We start from the raw sequence: 13,989 nt of genomic DNA on the forward strand, positions 1-13,989 counted from the left end.
GGTATTAATGCCATAAGTTGGCCATTGGTGACTTAGAATAGCTGAAGTTTATGGCTGTGCTGAGTAGTCAGAGCCTGCAAATTAGGAAGAGGTTTCTGTATGCAGGCATTTCCCAAATACTTACTCAGTTTGTTCCTGGAGGTGCTGTTAGCAACAAATGTTTCCTGCAGGACCTAAACTGTATATAGTAGTCAGCTGTTGTAGGTAAATAGCACTTACATCAAAATTCAGTATGTAGTCGTTTGGACTGAAGCTTTTTTCAGTGCTACTTAAAATGTCCTTACAGCTGTGCTAATTCTGTTTGTAATTTAAAGCAGCAAAGCTTTCTCTTAGAATGCATCTCCCAGATGCTTCATGTCACACATTCCAGTCTGCTGCTGGTATGTTGTAGCTCGTTATCTCTTTGGAGACTACCTGCTCCTTACTTGTGTGTTCTTACAACTGATCTTTTGGAATGTGTAGAGGGATTGTCCCTACTGCACACTGCTAAGAAAGTAATTATTCATGTAGCCTGGTACCAGAGCTGTCCTAGAGATAAGCTATTTCTGGAAGTGGTGGTCACTGTGGGCCAGCTGTAGCTCACACAGACTCTTCCTCTCTGCAGGTACAGGTTTGACCCACGGCTCATGTTCAGCAACCACGGTGTCCGGGCTCGGAGGTTTTCTGCACGGTCCTTGTAAGGCACTTCAGAGCCTCCTGCAATCAGCTCCCACTGACCAGTTTCTCCAGTGACTGCAGCAGGTCTGTCTCTGTAACTCTCACTGATCACAGCTGGAAGACTTTTAATGGGCTATTCAAACCCCGTTTGGAAGAAAAACCCTTGTCTTTAGCTGGTTGCCTTGTGCAATATGTATATTTTACAGCTGAACTGTAATTCTGGATCGGTAGACACAGCTAATCTGTCTTGCTCAGATAGTTGATCACCACCTTTGTCTTTCAAGTACCTTTTCTTATCACAGACACAGAGGGGAACCTATGCCTACGAATCTGAACAGTTTATTTTGTTCTAAAAATCAATAAATGAGTATTTGGGTTGGAACAGATAGGCAGGTGCTACTGCACAGTAATGCTCATCCATATTCAGCATCATAGACTTCCTTAAAGAGTATAATAATAATGTTTTAAGAATTGGTTTCCTATATCAAGCTCAAAACTGTTCATGACAGTAGCAAATTTAGCCCAAAATAGCGCAGCAAGGCATTAGTCAAAACTGTAGGATCTGACTAGCAAGTGTCTTGTGCAGAATCAAAATCCCTGTGTTAAATCTTCTCTTTCAATGAGACCACTTCAAATGAGACCAATGAGTTTTGTAGAACAGCTTTGGTAGCTTGCAAACAAGAATGTAATTTTAACCTCCTTCTAGTTTGAAATGCTGGAATGGGTTGCTATGTACTACTGAAAAAAACTTAGGGTTTCATAGAGGCTTCCTAGTGAGTTAAATTAAGAGTGTTGAGACTAACTAGTATTCAAAAAAGCGTGCCTGTGTTTTGAGCTAACTTTTTTAATCTGTTTTAATAAATGAACAGAGAAGCAATACTTTAAAAAATTCACAAAAAAACCCCAAACAACCCTAGGGCACCACAGTAGAATTGATCTGCCCCTAACCTCCAGATGTCTTGAATTGTCTAACATCTTATGTTGATCAGATTCTCGAAGGTAAATCATTTTGAGAGGAAACTAGATAAAAAAATAAGTAAATCATTGCTCACTAGAAGTTAGGTTAAGAGGACTATTTTAGGCAGTTTAAGTGCTTCATAGAGTGCTGCTTTTTGGTTAAGCCCTAACTACTCTGAATCTGCAGTAAGTGGCCTTCACACCAAAGGACTGCACGTCAGATGTCTGACTGCACCATGGTATCACTTGGTTTCCCTTTGGAAGGGTGATGTTGTCTTTTCAAACTTCTGATTAGGCTTATCTGAAATGCAGCTATTGCTTGCACCCAAACTTTAGTATCTATCTTTCTAAATCTTGAAAAATACCCAATCTTACGTTAGCAACTTCTGTATAGATTCATTGGCAAAACACTTTCTAGAAACATGGAATGATGGATCTTTTGCAAGACAAGTTCATGTTGCTTATGGGAAAACAAACTGTTAACAGGCAAGATAACTGGTCCCTTGGCAAACAAATTCTGGCACAACTGTTTAGTTTTCAGTTAGTGATTTCAGATCTCTTACCCAGTGAGCAGGATGACTTAAACTTCTGTCACATAGAACCTTCTACTAAGTAATCATTAAGTGGGCAACAAAGTACGACTCTTCCAAAACTGTGAAGGTGCAGACCCCAGTGCAAAGACCCGCAAACTGGATACAAGCAATGCTACAGTAAGATAAGTGGAACTGCTTGGCTTTTAATTCTGAAGCACAGAAGTTGTCCCTCGTATAGCTCAGAGCTGCAAATTTATGTGGTGGTCTACAGGTTAGATTTTATAGAGATTTTGTATTGAATCTAATCTAACTCATTGTTTCAAATCTCTAGAGTGACCAAATATTTGCAGGAAAAAAAAAATCACTTGAAATGTAACTTTTCAGCTGCAGCATCTGTATAAATGCAGAGGTTTTTGGATATTCAAACTATGTACATGCTTTCAAATGCTCAGGACATTTTTTTCCTCCACTACAACTGTAGCTTTGTCCTGTTTTTTTTTTTTTTTCTCAAGCCTTACTATTGCCTATCAATATAAGCCAGATTCTGTTTTGTCTTTAAAAACAAAACCAAAGTTTTGATGCTCATTTTCATGCTCTCAAGCGTTTTCTTGCACACTGGCATAAACCTGAAGTTCCTTTATGTAGAGTTTTGCTCAGATAATTCTAGTAACTTAGACTTGATCTTTGTTTAAACTTTATTTTGGTAGCTGTGTGGAGGCTAACATGAAATACATTGATTGCTGCACACGAAACTCTCAACAGTTCAATCAAGTCTAGGCCATATGTTGAGTTCCTACTTGAGCTGATTTCTGTGCAAGTAACGTGTGTTATGTGGCTGCTTAACAGAAAAAACCCAAACAATTATGGGTACAGATGGTACACTGTCTTTTCTTAAAGTGATCTTAAGCCATAACAAGGAAATTTTCTTTTGAATTACTGACTTTCTGCCTCATAATTAATATGAAAGTTAACAAAACTTACACAGATGTTTTACCCAAATTAACACTTGTGCTACCTGCACACACCTGTAAAGCATTTTGTAACTAGGTCCAGTAACTTAGTATCAGAGAGCCACCCTGTAGCTGAAATCTATCATGGGTATAAGTGCTGTATTAAATTGAAATTCAGAATGAAATTACCCACTCCTTACCTAAACAGATTTGTGGTTCATGAAAATTCCTACTTCACTCCCACTTCAGATAAAAACTTAGGAACTGTTCAGCAAAAGTGTGCTGTTGAAAGAACAGGAACTAACAGCTGCCTATCTTCCACTGTTTTTAGAGGAGTTTGCTGTCACTTGCCTGGTGTCTTATTTCCATGAAGCAGTAAATTCTGAGTATTTTTACAACCTTGAATGAACAGTATTAATTCTTACCATGATAAATAAAAAAACCACCGTGAAGGAATTTTGACTCTTATGCAGATCTAATTCCTAACTGATTTAAAAACTAAATAGTCTTCTTAGATATTCCTTGACTATGGTTGTATTCTGTACCTTGTTCCTGTATGCATTCCTATTAAATGAAAGGGCCTTACCAGAACAGAGTTTAGGTAAAATGTGATTTTTATTTTTTTTTTTTAAAAATCGTTTATCAAAAGCAGAGCTGTGAATTTTAATTCTCATCTGGTAAAATAGATACTATAGAGGGAGAAATGCAATTAATAATGTCATTACATTATCCTAAACTAAAAAAACCTAAACAAAACATTTCAGTATCAAGTGTAAGCCAAAACAGCTATTACATTCTTACCCAGCACTGGGCTGCTTCATTTTGAGGAAGCAAGCTCTAACAGGGACACATGCATGCACACACACACCAAGGGCAGGTACAGTACCTTTCCAATTAAGTTAAAGACTGATTCTACAAGCTAAATACAGTATTTTATCATAATGAAACAGCTGTCCTTTACTGTGATTCAATTAAAATGAGTTTTATTTGTACTGCTCTCTGTATGTGAGCATACTTTGCTGTAGCATGTTGTGAGCATACTTCTGCTGTTTTGAACGTCTGTTTAGAAAGTGCCCTTCCAGAGGACCCTGTTCACTGCTGCACTTTTGTGGAAAGAAAAAAAAAAAAAATAAACTGCCTATCAAACTTCCCACCTTTCTGTTACTGGACTTCAGTTTAACCTTTCCACAGGATCAAGTTAAGTCACACTTCTAAAGATGGAATTCCTAATGTATAAGCCTGTTCTGCTTACTTACCCAGCTACCTAACAGTGGCCACTTGTGAACTTTTATATGGTCCCAGGGAAACTTAGATACAGCACCTGGCAAGACAGCACCTGACTGTGTCACACCAGGAATAAGCACTGAGGTGAAAGAACCTCATGGCATGTAAATGCACGTAATGTAATGGAAATTTACATTGCATGTAAATGCAAGCTGTATTTGCTCATAGGTAGTTGAATAGATGGAAAACTTTAACAAAAGAGACAGTGGAGAATCTGTTATTCATAACTAAAAGCAGTGTGTTCTCTGCCTCTGGGAAAGAGGAAGCATAAAGTCCTATATAAGCCTTTTTCCAAAAGGGGAACTGTGAGCAACAGTAAGATATGTGCCACTTGCTCACCTCAGTCATTGTTTAGAGTTGAATTCCTTGCATGATTCTGGGCAACTTTTTAAAAAAATATACATAACTATTTTCTGAACAATAGACCAGGGTGATTTGGTACCTTTTACCTATTCAAGTCTGAGGCTTTCACAAGCTTCTAAAACAAGTATTTCTGCATTGTCTTTTCACTTCTGCTTAACCATGTGTATCAGTTTCATTTCTCCTTCAGTGATGCAACAGTCTCCCACTAAGTAGAGAAAAAGCACTTAATGGCTGCTTGAAACAACACTGCCATATTTCTTCTGATGCTCCAGCTTATGAAAACTGAGAAGTCTTTTATAGCACCACAAGAAAAGGCAGCTCTGTATTACCTAGATACACCTTTCCATCGTGCTCAAAGACATCACTGACAGCCCAAGTGACACTACCATCAGGGTCATGGAAGCTTTCCACAATGTCTCCTTTGTCATTAATTTCTAAGAACAAGCCATGTTTGCGAAGAAAAATGCTGTAGAAGGATAATGGAGTCACCTGTTTTAGAAAAAAGAAACACACAGCATTAGCACTCCATTCAAAGGGCAGGGGAGGAAATTCCATGACTAAAAAGAAATCACAGTGCTAATAATTAATATGTTGCTTTCCAGATGTTGCTCTATTCAGATTCAGCTGTCACTTAATCTTTTGATAATGTCCACTGGACTGTGTCTAAAGCTGGCAGTCCAGTAGTCACTTACTAATCTTGGGAAGTACAGGCAGTCCCTACATGCATAAGAAGGTGTGGAAGTTGTTTGAACTTATTCCAAAAGCCACCCATTTGGTAAAAAACAGGAACAAGAGGGACTTGATGGAATGGCACTGAATCACCCACTTCAGTGTTTTTCCTGTGCAAGCTCTAGGCAAAAGGCACCATGTGTCCTAGAAAAAAAAGCAGCGTGGTTTACTGTAACCAGCTCCATGACTCCTGCTTGGCAAAACTGACTTTGCAGAGGTTGAGTCCTATAGTAAAATCCTCATATTTTCTATAAAGGTATTTTCACCTGCCTTGACAAAATCATGTTGCCATAAACAAGGAGCTCAGAGCCTGCAATTATGGGCTGTGTTTGTCAATACTGATTTTTGTACTTTATAAATGGGTTGCCTGTACTACCTCAACAGTCAAACTGCTGGGTTATAATAAGTAAAAGAGAAAACAATCCTAAAATATGCCAGAAAAATCAAAGTTAGCTTGTGTTGGTCTGCAGATGGATAAGTAAGATGGAGCGGTCTCTTGCATTTCCTAATGAAAATTAAGAAGTTTTTTCATAGTTAAAAAAATTAACATTTTTGGACACCAATAGTTGATACTTCACAGTGTCAAAGTTACCTTTGCAATAAGTCTCTTCAGGGATGGATATGGTCCTAAGGCATCCAGAAAAGGAGAAAATAAACCAGGAAAGCGAGTAGTAGATATTCCAACTCTGTATAAGCCTGTGTTTGATAATCTGATGTTGTCTGGATATCCAGGCAGGTTGTCCACAAAAACTTCTTTTTTTCCTGCATTATTTCCACTCACCCAATAGCTGTGAAAAGGGAATTTTGGATATGAGTTACAGTGGCTGCTGCAAAATACAGCAGCAAGCTTACCAGCATGGACCCTCTACCACTTTGGTGATGCAAGGGATTTTTGAAAATACAGAAAAAAATCTGCAGCACTAAGTTTGAAGAGCAATTAAATTTGAGTAACAATGATTGATCAAAAACCTCATCTTTCCACATACAACATAAACAGTACCCATCCCCTCCATTCGGTTTTTGTTTGGTTTTTTTTTTTTAAATCTATTAAAACAAATTATTCCTGGTAAATGAAAACTATTAAAATGGCTTTAAAACTTCCAGGAAATTAAAAAAAAAAAACAAAACAACAAACCCCCCCCAAAAAGCTGTTAAAGGTAGTCAGTATTTTAAAATGGTAAAAATGGGGTGTTTTGCTAATCATCATAATTATGCAGTGACACTTGTCCTCTGAAGTCTGTTGTAACTTTAATAATGGGGTCATCTGGATGACTGTGACTGAGTCAGGGAATTAAGGCCAAATGTATCAGTGAATGGGTATCAAAACATTTGGCAGTGGGAAGAGCAACTGTTACCCTCTATCTAGAATTAACTAAAACCTGTGTTGCAACAGGAAAAAAAAAAAAAAAAAAAAAAAAAAAAAAGTAATTTAGACTGTTTCCAGTAACAACCCTGTTAACTTCACATCTTCAGTTTACATTTTTAGAAAAGTACAAAAGCCATATAAAAAAATCAAATGTACAAGTGGGTTAGAAGCATGTGCTATAAACAAACAGGTAGTATTTTCTATCCAGGAGGACCATGGTGTTTGGCATACCGTATGATTCTGCATATGCTGGTTTCTGCTACCAATATGTAATCCTCCTGGGGGGACAGTGCAATCCCATTTGCCATGTGTAAGCCACTCAGCAATGTTCTTCCTGTTCCTGCCACAGGGTCGTAGGCCAAGAGGCGACCGAGGTGGTTTGTTTCAATTACCTTAATCAACACATCTAGTGAAAAACTGGGCTATCAAAATGCCTGGGTTCAATTAGGACAGAAAGTGTTCAGAAGAGGAAATAACATGGATTAGATAAAAAGCAGACTTTACAGAATGGCAGGTGGCATCTTTATTAAAAACAGTAAGCTTGTGTCACTAAAAGAGCAAAGGATTCTTTTCTTTTCATATCACAGCATTCCTGCAACAACAGAGCAATAGGGGGGTTATAAAGCCCAGCATTCAAAATAAGTTGTTATGTATTTCCTGCTTTAGGAAAATGATGAGATGAAAGTGCTGTAAATGATGACTATTTCTCCAAATCAAATAGGAAAGCATTCATGAGTGTTTTGCTAAAGCAAGTAAGCAGCCAACATTTTACTTCTGATAGTAATAATAATATGAAGAAGTTTCTGCTGGCAAAAATGTGCAGGGCAGCTTTGATTTCCATACACATAAGCCCTGTGAAAAGGAAACTGCCTTTACGTTTGTCATTTATACTGGCAACCCCGTGTCAAGTCTGAAATACTAAGTGGCAAAGACAATGTACCACCAAGCAGTAGTTCTGATAGTTTTAAGAAACAGTGAGCAACATATAAGAGATTTCAACTTATTTTTTTGTTCCTTCAAAAACCTAGGCTCTTGATTCCCACCCCTTAAATTAAACGTATTTCCCTTCATGGGATTTTTCTCCTTGCTTAATTTTATCCACAGTTCTGGTAGTAAGGATTTTATGTAATCTATTCTGTGACCTCACTGAATTTCAGCTTTACAAACAGACAGTTTGTTCTAGATAAAGTTTTACTTAAAGGCTATGACCACAGAAAAGATATCTCAAGAACACCAGCAACTTCATTCCTTGCAGTTACTGCACTATCAGAGCATGCCTTTAGATACCAGGGAGAAACTAAGATGCTGTAAAAATCCAGACTGTATTGTATCACAGGAATGATCTAGTCATAGTTGGGTAGTCGTACCCAGAAGGGTGTTGGCAGGTTGATTTAGTTGTTTTGTTGGTTTTTTTTTGGAAAAGCAGCTACAGTACAGCACAACCCATCCTCTGCCTCAGGGCTCTAACATGCTGCACTCATAGCATGCTCAGCTAAAACACCTAAGAACAATCACAAAAATTGTTTCTCTACTGCAACCCAGTACATGGTGCTGCCAGCACAGAAATTAACCAGCAGTTAAACTGCCTGAACAAATGGCTACAAAGATCACCTCACCTCGTATCTGTGATGCTGTCTTCCCCACTTGCTACTTGAATCCGTAAAATAAATCAAATTTTTCTTTGATATTTCTAACCCGTTTAGGAATTTGAAAGGCACCCCATCCACACCTGGTAAAAGAAAATGACTAATGATTAAAATGAGTACAAAACTATCAAGTGTTCAGAATTATTCAGATCCACACAAGCTCAAGATTTCAGACATTGCCATTCCAAGTCCTGTAGCTGATAATACCCCTAATTTGTCCTAAGCTTTGAATTACTTTCATTTGCAGGGAAATATGTTCAGGTGGCAGCTGAATATAACATGTACCAAATGCCTCTGACAAATATAATTGCTTTTATTTCCAATTTTTAAACAAATCTTAAAAATATAAATCAAAAGGGCTTTCTCTAGGACTCACTCCCCACACTCACTAGTGCTGATCTCAACTTATTCCAGTGCCTTGATCTTCCAACTGATGCACAGGCATGAGGACAAAACCCAAGAGCAATCTGCTTCCCCACTAACTGTAGCATCACCTTTCTCACTTGAGAGCAGAAGGGTTTTCTCTCCTGTTCTTGGATTGACTTTGTAGAGGCCTAAATAGGAATCCACCACAATCAAGTTACCATCCTGATCCATTCGGACTCCATGGGGCCGGCCACATATTGGTTCATAGTCTGGAGTTCCTGGGATACAAATAGGAGGATGTGTAAGACCAGGAGATGGATAAAATTAAGATCCTGAAATGCAAAGGCAGGAAAGCACTAAGTGAATATCCTTGAATAAAACAGATCCCTAAAATCTTCCTTAAATTGTTACTAAAAGTAACTTTCAAAGGAGCTGACAATATACTGTCAGTCTAGTAATCTCAATTCCTTATTACTGACAAAAAATTTGCTACCAACCTGCAAGGAAATTCAGCTCTACTCTGCTTTCCCAACTTTAATGACTGAGGGATTGGTAGGATTATTAAATCAATAAAACAAATGGATTATTTATTTTACTTCACCAAGAAAAAGATTGGAAAAAACTGCTTAGGAGAGATTTACCAAACTACTTCCCTTCAGCTGAAGGGTCAAAGTTCCACAGGTCACATGAGAGTCCTATAAGTAATCCTTAGGTAAAACTACAAAAACCAGATCTACCAGGTTTAGTACTTCTGTAGTGAGTCATTTTCTGGAGAGCAGTGAAATCAGTAAAGCATGACTCCCTGCAGTTTTTTGATCTAATGCCCTCTAGTCCAAAAAATGTATTTTCCCCCAATTCTACAGCAAGGAAGAGACACAACATTGCTTATGGCTCCCTAGAGCTGTAACACATCAGTAACACCTGACTTCTGTTCTCACTCTGAATGGATCCATCATTTTAGCATCTTTTTTGGTTTCTTAATTTCAGTGTTTTACAGGTTGATGTATTTACATTGATGATATACATAAGTCAATGATTCATGTAAGACTCCAAAAAACAGTTCAGTAATCTTTGAGAATTCCTTCAGATTCAGTCAAGACTAGCCCATAGCACAGAGACTCTGGGGACAAGGAAAGTACCTACACAACTGTCACATGTTTAGGAAACCAGGCTAAAACAAGTTATCTATTTTAGTGGCCTTTTAGGCCTGCATGATTCATCAAAAAGGAACAGGGTAATAAACACAGACATTTCAGTGTTTGTTCTCCTCATCTACCAGCAAGCAAAGAAAATGCAACCTTGCAGTCCAGTTACTGGCAGTGAGACCAGAAGCTGCTATTCTGAGCCTCTGATTCCTCTGTAAGATTTAAACTGCTTCTAAAATCCATTTTGATCTTGAGGCAGGAAAATAATTGGGCAAAATATGTTTCAGTCCACCCTTGAAAAGCCTTGCCAGAAGGACTTCTATAAAATAATGGGTTTTATTTAAATGACAATCCATGGCAACTCGGTCTCAAGGGCTAGAGAAGTGTGCTCTCATCCCTTAACCTACCTCCATTAGGAAAAACTACATAGCAGGAGGCTTCTCTTACAAATTTGCATAAAAGAATCAGAAAATGTTAACAGCTAAAATAGCACTTCAGTTTCTCCTTCACTGACATGTATATGAACAAGTTTGTTGTCATTTTCATGCCCAAACCATCTCTCACCACATTCAGGCACATCCTGCCCCATCTGAGTAATGAGATGCAGCTGGTCACCACTGATCATCCACAGCTTCCCATCCACAGTACCAGTGTAGATATTACCTTAAAATAAGTGCATTAGAAGACCATTTTAAAACAGACCAGGCAAATGAAACTTAATATAAAAGAAGGATATTCCTTATTACTGTGAGCCCTTGTATATGGCTCATATATATACATGCTCATATATAATTTACACATCCTGTGCACACAAAAAGCAATGAAATAGACTGGGAACCATACAGTTTGTTTTAAATATATTTTTATAAAGCAGTAAGAGCAATAATATATCAGAGATTAGGAAAAAATGTGAGTTGTTCACATGCTTATTTTAAATAAACATAATACATTAAAACCTATCTTAAGACTCCCCAGGGTTAGCAGGAAACAAAGCCATCAAGAATGGGATGAAAGCTTTGCAGGGATATTCACACACTGTCAGTGAAAATCAGCAAAAGCATTAGCAGAGCTCACAGATCATACCTTTTGTCCTGAGGGTTCTGCCATATTACCAGTTAGCTACAATGTTCAGTAGGTGAAAGGGAAAACATTATAATGATCCAAAGCAAGAAAATAAACTTTCTCCTAGGACATTAAAATCAGAAGAAGAAAAAACAACAACAATAATAATAAAAACAGAAACATCACACCAAACCCAAAAATCAACAAAGTGTGTTTGGTTTTTTTATGCCATGATGTATTGCTTTGGCTTTGAACCACTGGAATAATAGCAGAAATGTGTAAGCTTGCATTAAAGGACGAAGCACTTTTTGACTTGACACCTGATTAGCAGTTGCTTTCTCTTCTGCTTGGCAAGTATTTAAATTAACAAGGCGAAAACCTCACAAATAGTCTTCCAATCTTTTGACATTGTATTGCAACTCTAAAAGCTTCTGTGTAGAGTATTAAAGGATTGAAATCACTAGCAGGGATTAAACCCTACCTTTGAAAAATAGCATCTCCCACCTTTTGACTAATCCAGGCTCTGAAATATTGCCAGCACATGACCAATTCTACACTTACTGTTCACCAAAATACATTTTTACTGTAAAGTCTGCTAACTGCCTTTAAACATACGTCTGATCTGTCTTTTATTTACACTAAGGTAGATAATATTTTCTTTATTTGTGACCTGCATTTTCACCCTAGCCTTGTTTACATTTAAAAATGTGCACTGTCACTCGGTGACAGGAGCTAAAAGATACTCCATGAAAGTTATGCTACCTTTCTGTGCCAATATGACTAAAAAAACACAGATCCTGACTTTGTCTGAAGAGAACTTACACCAGAGCAGACAAACAGATATAAAAATGTCTAGCATCTGCTCACTCAAATCTATGGAAAAATGTTACGAGCAAATAGGGCAGATTCTCAAAGTATCATCTGTCAGCTCTAGATTAGAAGAATTGTCTAGGATTACTGGCATACAGAAAACACCTGCTTATCTGAAGGGAGAACTTCAGAGCCACTGCTCAATACAACAACTTTGCCTGGGAAAAAACACAGAGGCTGAACTCTGCTGTCATGAGATATACTGGCATTCTGATGCCTCCTGAGGCATGCTGGAAACAGCTGAAATTTCTGATCACATACCAGATTCTGTATTTAAAGAGTGAAATCTTAGACTTGTAATGCTATTTTCTATCATGCTATGCACTGGGCTGTGATGCTATGTTTAGCTTGATAGAGCTAGTGCAAAGGGGTTTTGCACTAGACTTCTCTCATGGGAATTTGTAGTTAAGTGAGGGCAAAAGAGAACTGCTCTCAATATGCATAATATCCTGTCCTATTCATATAGATCAGGCAACATCACCACAACACTTAATAAAACTTTGGCCATGTTGTATGGTTTCAGCCAACTAAATCCAGTCTCCTAAAAAGTCCTTAAACTCACAGAAAATCCATGGTTGAATTAACACATTCAAGAAAAACAAAAAGCAAAACCCAAAACAAACTGTACTTCACACAGCATCACGAAAGAGGTCAGATCTGGCAAGTGAAAAGCATTTGCAGGATTAGTCTTCATATTTAAAACATGCTCTGCAAAACTCCAGTTATGAGCACTACCCTTCCTGAAACCTGTAGGGGAAGGGATGAAGTGTGAGAAAAAGACAATTTAAAATGGCAACTTTGAGGAAAGCAGGAAGGAAAGAGCTTTGAGAAGACGTTTGCTAGCAATGAGTGCCTTGATGCAAGGTGTTGAGCTAGGTCCCTTCCAGGCCTATGCTACTGTGACTGAAAAGGCTTCCAATTTCAGCTTGCACAATGTCAAACGAGACTGTTCCAGATGATTACCTCTCACCTTTGTAGCACAAAGCACAAGTCAGTGTGTTTCAGACCAACGTGTCCTGGGCTATTCAATAGTTCCTTAAGAAATACCATAAAACTAGCACCAGCAGTAAGGGAGGGTGCCTGAACTGCCTGGATCAAACTGCTCAGGACTGGGAGTTGTCTCCTTCTCCATACTGGCTTCTCCTGGAATCTATTTTTATCCACGCAGACATCAAGAGGAAAAGAATTCCACCAGAACAGGTAAGTCCGGCACCCACAGCATTAAACCTGTGTCCTTAAACAGAAGATCAAAGTCTCCTCTCTTTGGCTTGAACTTTCATCTCAGTCCCTACTCAGGTCACACTCCAGGTGGTTGTTGGAAAGATGCAAAACATGCTGCTCGACACACTGGTTCAGCCCTCTGTTTCCCACCATCTGGTAAGGTTTCTGCACTTACCATTTTGTCACCTCGCAGCTGCCAGAAAACTAAGATGAATTACATGGACAATAAGAACAGGTACTCTAGTACAGTGAGGGATTCTTTTCTATTCCAAACCGCCCTAAAAATGTGGTTTTTGAATCATAGAATCAGAGAATAATTTGGGAGGAAGGGACCTCTAAAGGTCATCTAGTCCAACCCCCATGCAGTAAGCAGGGACACCCTCAATTAGATCAGGTTGCTCAGAGCCTCGTCAAGCCTCACCTTGAATGTCTCCAGGGATGAGGCCTCAACCACCTCCCTGGGCAACCTGCTCCATTTTTCCACTACCCTCATGGTAAAGATTTTTTTCCTAATATCCAATCTAAATCTACTCTATTTAAAACCATTATCCCTCATCCTATCACTACAGGCCCTTGCAAACAGTCCCTCTCCAGCCCTCGTACTGGAAAACTTCCTTTGAGAACTATACAGATTTTAAAACAACTCCATTTGCCTTCTTTTTTTTTTTTTTTTTGCTGTGTTCTACAACAGTTTTGAAATGAGTGTGTATCCTGCCTTGACTCAGTGACTGAGCTCTAGCAGGGAATTAACACTGGAGACCTGAAATGGAAAACAAACAAACAAAACCCAAAAAAAACCCAAACAAACAAGCAAACAAAAAAACCCAAACCATTTTGGTT

General features: G+C 38.4%; 2 protein-coding genes across 2 annotated transcripts in view; one reads left to right on the forward strand and one right to left on the reverse strand.

Annotated features, from left to right (window-relative positions):
* The window catches only part of GNS (glucosamine (N-acetyl)-6-sulfatase), a 21,194-nt gene extending 16,947 nt beyond the window's left edge, over positions 1 to 4,247 (forward strand). Inside the window, exon 14 of the mRNA XM_071733484.1 lies at positions 605 to 4,247. Coding sequence (XP_071589585.1) covers positions 605 to 680 — 76 coding nt within the window. The 3' untranslated portion in view covers positions 681 to 4,247. The remainder of the gene's footprint in view (positions 1 to 604) is intronic.
* On the reverse strand, positions 3,694 to 13,970 carry LOC139791360 (adipocyte plasma membrane-associated protein-like). The gene is made up of 7 exons (XM_071733486.1): positions 11,080 to 13,970; positions 10,561 to 10,659; positions 8,980 to 9,129; positions 8,456 to 8,568; positions 7,071 to 7,231; positions 6,066 to 6,261; positions 3,694 to 5,233 (listed from the first exon to the last, which is right to left on the reverse strand). Exons 2-7 carry the CDS (start codon positions 10,619 to 10,621, stop codon positions 5,039 to 5,041), a joined length of 876 nt encoding a protein of 291 aa, XP_071589587.1. The 5' UTR covers positions 10,622 to 10,659; positions 11,080 to 13,970; the 3' UTR covers positions 3,694 to 5,038.
* Positions 13,971 to 13,989: the final 19 nt, after the last annotated feature.

Source organism: Heliangelus exortis, chromosome 1 (genome assembly GCF_036169615.1).
Source record: "Heliangelus exortis chromosome 1, bHelExo1.hap1, whole genome shotgun sequence".
In the NCBI taxonomy this organism is placed as follows: Eukaryota; Metazoa; Chordata; class Aves; order Apodiformes; family Trochilidae; genus Heliangelus; species Heliangelus exortis.

What these genes read in the sequence shown, in the direction of transcription:
- LOC139791360 (XM_071733486.1), bottom strand. Translation starts at nt 10,621, where the DNA reads ATGATCAGTGGTGACCAGCTGCATCTCATTACTCAGATGGGGCAGGAT. An exon ending in GACAGCATCACAGATACGAG is followed by an intron (nt 7,232 to 8,455) that starts GTGAGGTGATCT and finishes GTGTTGATTAAG; the next exon opens with GTAATTGAAACAAACCACCT. An exon ending in AGCATATGCAGAATCATACG is followed by an intron (nt 6,262 to 7,070) that starts GTATGCCAAACA and finishes CCCTTTTCACAG; the next exon opens with CTATTGGGTGAGTGGAAATA.